The sequence below is a fragment of the Triticum aestivum genome, chromosome 7B (genome assembly GCF_018294505.1).
Source record: "Triticum aestivum cultivar Chinese Spring chromosome 7B, IWGSC CS RefSeq v2.1, whole genome shotgun sequence".
Taxonomy (NCBI): domain Eukaryota; kingdom Viridiplantae; phylum Streptophyta; class Magnoliopsida; order Poales; family Poaceae; genus Triticum; species Triticum aestivum.
Window position 1 is genome coordinate 756,121,479 of NC_057813.1, and position 4,014 is coordinate 756,125,492.

General features: G+C 47.5%; 1 protein-coding gene across 1 annotated transcript in view; it reads right to left on the reverse strand.

The window, feature by feature from the left end:
- LOC123163094 (disease resistance protein Pik-2) overlaps positions 1-2,884 on the reverse strand; it is an 8,175-nt gene extending 5,291 nt beyond the window's left edge. The window contains exon 1 of the mRNA XM_044580852.1: positions 1,820-2,884. Within this exon, the coding sequence (XP_044436787.1) occupies positions 1,820-2,884 (1,065 nt within the window). The remainder of the gene's footprint in view (positions 1-1,819) is intronic.
- Positions 2,885-4,014: the final 1,130 nt, after the last annotated feature.

A 4,014-nucleotide genomic window follows, 5' to 3' on the forward strand; every position in this document is an offset into this window, starting at 1 on the left:
AAATCGATAATCCTATATGGCAATTCTAGAGTTGTAAATTTTACTCGTGCTAGAATACTTGATCGGTAGTTTGTGTATCAGCTATGTTGTTCTAAGGGTGAAATTTAAAACTCAGATGATAAAATCAGCGCAAACCTAATTTATAGTTCCTATAATTGACAATAAAACAAAAAAATGCTACCCGTAACTAATTTCATCTCAAACAAAAAAGTTTCTACTCTTTTGGAGCCAGATGCGGATCAGTTCATCGGTTTTATTCTACAGTATAAATCAACGAAGGAATCAAAGGAGACTCACCGCAGGATTATTCTACCGTCGGCACCGTTGTGGATCAGCTGTGCATATGCCATCATCGAACTTCCAGGCGAAGCCAGCGCGTGTGCCTCGCGTCAGCGCCGAAACTAACGATAGGGGATGCCCTAGATCGTGGCCTCGTCAGATTCGTATTTTTATTGTTGTCCCTAGCGTGGGCTGACCAACAAGTACATATGGGCTTCAACTAGGAAAGCTCCCCTAGCGTAGGCTGACCAACAAGAACATATGGGCTTCAACTAGGAAAGCTCCTGGGCTTTATGACTTGAGCGCGCTGTTAGGGGGGGGGCTAATTAGTGCTAAATCTGTTTGACGTAGCCTAATTTACTTGGCATAGATCGCAGTACTTTCAATACGACGCGGCCGTTGGGGGGGCGTGGCCCCCGCTCGTCCCCCGTAGCTCCGCCCCTGCCTCTAAGTACTTCTACTTTTTCTACCCCATGGTCTTGTATTATCGTGAACTGAAAATGCTAAATGGAACTCGAGCTCTATGGAGCCTGAATTTTGAACAACTCGAAAATAATATATTTGGATTCCAAAAATTCTGAACACAAATCCACATATACTGGGCCTGTGATGAGGGCCAGCATTTCCCGCCCGGTCACTCCCAAACGGTGGCAGCCTTGGCCATGGTCGCGGCTACCTGTGCTGGGCAAGCGCTGGCTAGCCTAGGGGCACAATACACATTTCCCATAAATTTTCCCCATTCTTAAAGCCGGAGCTAATTGGAAGCTAAACAGGATAAACTGCTCTACGGTGAAGCTGGAACTCCTGGGTGGAAGAAGTGCTAAAAATAACTAAAACTAGTACGAAACTAATATAAGAGTGTTTTCCATGACTTAATTCCCTAGAAAACACATGTTAGTTGATGAGGAGATGGTATGTTTTGCACAAATAGATAAATGCAAAAAGAAGAACTCATGAGTACATGCATGACTTGGTGACATTGCTGGATGGAGAAGAAAATTTAGCACTGGGTTGCAATTAAGTACTTCCTCCATTTTTGTATACAAGGCCACAAATCCATATTACAGGTATCAAGGTAGAAACTAATGGCCACTTAAGTCAATGTTGCAAACTAGGCTTTTCTCCTCACTTGACGTGTTAATTAATGCGTATTTTTTTCTCCAACGCACAACAAGACAACTCTCTCACTCCTCGTTGGTTGATTAATTCAGTGCATTCAAACCAACCTTCTCATCCCCCGCATGCATGCATGGGGTATTAATGCCCTCGGTTGCTAGTACGAGGCAAACCTCATCAATTTTATCTCGATTGATGTTAGTTGCCTTGTATAGATTATAATTGTAATTTTGATAGTGGCCTTGTATACAAAAATGGAGGGAGTAGAAATAAAAGATATGCAAAATTGAAGTTTGGATACCAAACAAGTTAGTTGTATGTGTATTAATGTTGAGTAAATTTTTTAACAAATTAAAGCTATTCTCAAACAAAGTAAAATTCAACAAAGCTGAAATTGACGTTTCAGGCAATTATATATAATTACCTCCTTGAAGAGGGCACAAACGGAGTGCTCAGCCGAGAAGCGCTTCAGTTCCGTTAGCTGGTATGAATGTCCGATGCACAAGCTTGCTATCTCGAAGCGCTGCGTGGACACGATGATCCAGCTGCCATTCTTCATGTTAGGAAGGAACGCCATGATAGCATCCCATTCTACCATGTTTGAAAGGCCTTCCAATACAATGAGGTGCCTCTTGTTCGTGATCAATTGCTCCAACTCGTCGAAGAGCTGATCTTCCTGGGTGCCCTGCATCTTGGTTAGGACATGCATACCTATTGTTGCTCTTTGTCGTTGATCGCAAGAGTTTGCTGAGAACTGAGCCATAAGGCTCCGGACAAAATCATGAGGATTGAAAGGGTGCATAATCTTCACCCAGGCATGACAGTTGAAGTAAGAGACGACTGAAGGGTCATTGTAGACCTTCCTGATGATGGATGTCGTCCCAAGGTCGCTGTCCACTGTTTCCCACACCGAGATAACTTGAAGGTCTTGGTCATCTTTCTTGGTGATCAGCAGGGCGAGATCCCGAATCGGTGCATCCCTTGCCCTGATGAGCATGTCCAGTACTATTGCTCCACCAGCGGTGGAGCCAGATGCATGTTGTTGCAGCCTGAAGAGCATGGGTTCAGAGTCGGTGATGTGGTTGTAGCGTAAGTAACACTTACTCAATTCCTCAGCCCTGGCCCTGAGCTCCTCCAACTCCTGGACCGCCTCTTCCAGCAAAAATGTCTTTGGGCCGGCGCAGTTGGGGATTATTCGGAACCACCACCTGGTCTGCATGCCGACGTGGACGACGAACTCGATGCAATCCTCGACGTCGTAGGCGAGCTCCCGGACCTGCTTCACCCAGGTCTTCACCAGATTGTTCATGACGCGTTGTTGATTGGCGACGTCCAGGAAGGAGTGGATCATCTCGAACTCCAGAGTGATGTACAACATGTCACTCTTGGCGCTCCTCCGCATCCTGGCTTCCTGCTCGATCGCCACCTGAGCCCTGTTGAGCGTCCCCTCCACCACCATCTTGGCCAAACCAATTGCAAGTTCCGCCATTAGCGTGGCCATGAGTTGTCCGAGTAATTTGAACAACTTTTAAAGAAGAGTGGCAAAGGTCTGCTGGTGCGATGAGTTGTTTGAGTACAGACATTCCAACTGACAAAGTGGGTGCAGGTTCCGTCCAAACATGTAAAGGCGAATATCCATTCGCCTGGGATAGGTTGCTAGCTTACTCCCACTTGTCCTAGCTAATTTTCTGTTTCTGTGTTTATCTTATTAATCACCAACCCACCATACGATTCAATAACCACACTAGTTAATTTGAACACTTTATAAACAAGATGATGGTGGTTGGAGTCCTAACAAAAACTCAGTTAGGCAGGCCGTAGACCTCATAAAACTAATCTTGGCCCCATCGATCTCGTGTTCTCGACCCTGTAAATATATCGTATGTAACAGCTCATTGCAATACATATGCGGCGGCCCCCATCTGCCCCCGCGCCGCTCCCTCCACGGGACGACACGGGCGGCGAACCCCCCCTCCCCCCCAGCCTTTCCTTGCCCCACCCATCCCATCCACCCCCTCGCCGTAGCCAGTGGCCTCCGGCAAGCAAAGCCTGTGCGGAGCTGCCGGCGGCGGGGCTCGTGCTCCTCGTCGGCTGCTCTTTTGATGGGGAGATCTCAGGCGGCTGGTGACTATCTGGAGCTCGTCTTCACAGCAGCGTCCTCGATCGTGGCAGCGGTGGTCGCCGGCGCGCGGCGCGGTGTTGCCACGATGGGAGCTCCGTCGCGGGCGTGCGGTCGCGGTCTTGCCCGCCCGTGCGGGTCCGATCTGCATCCTCGCGGGCCCCTTTAGCGCGTAGTTGCTGCCTCTCGCTATCACTTTTGGTGGTCTTGGTCCTTTTTTTTTCCTGTTTTTATTTTCCAATATTTTCCTAGATTCTGCCATGTTTATCTCATTTCCAATATTATAAAAAAATTGTTGCCTAAATAGAGTTGCTGCTGCATAAGCATTTTCAGGCTAGTGGGTGTCCGCAATTCGCACATCGGGCCAGCCCTGGCACGATGCCTGCTGTTTGTTCGAATCACATGTTGTTTGTTCGATGCATGGAGGTTTACTTGAGGATTTTACGAGCTAACTAAATTGGACAAATAGAATTGAAGATCAGGGGAGGCTAGGCCCCACC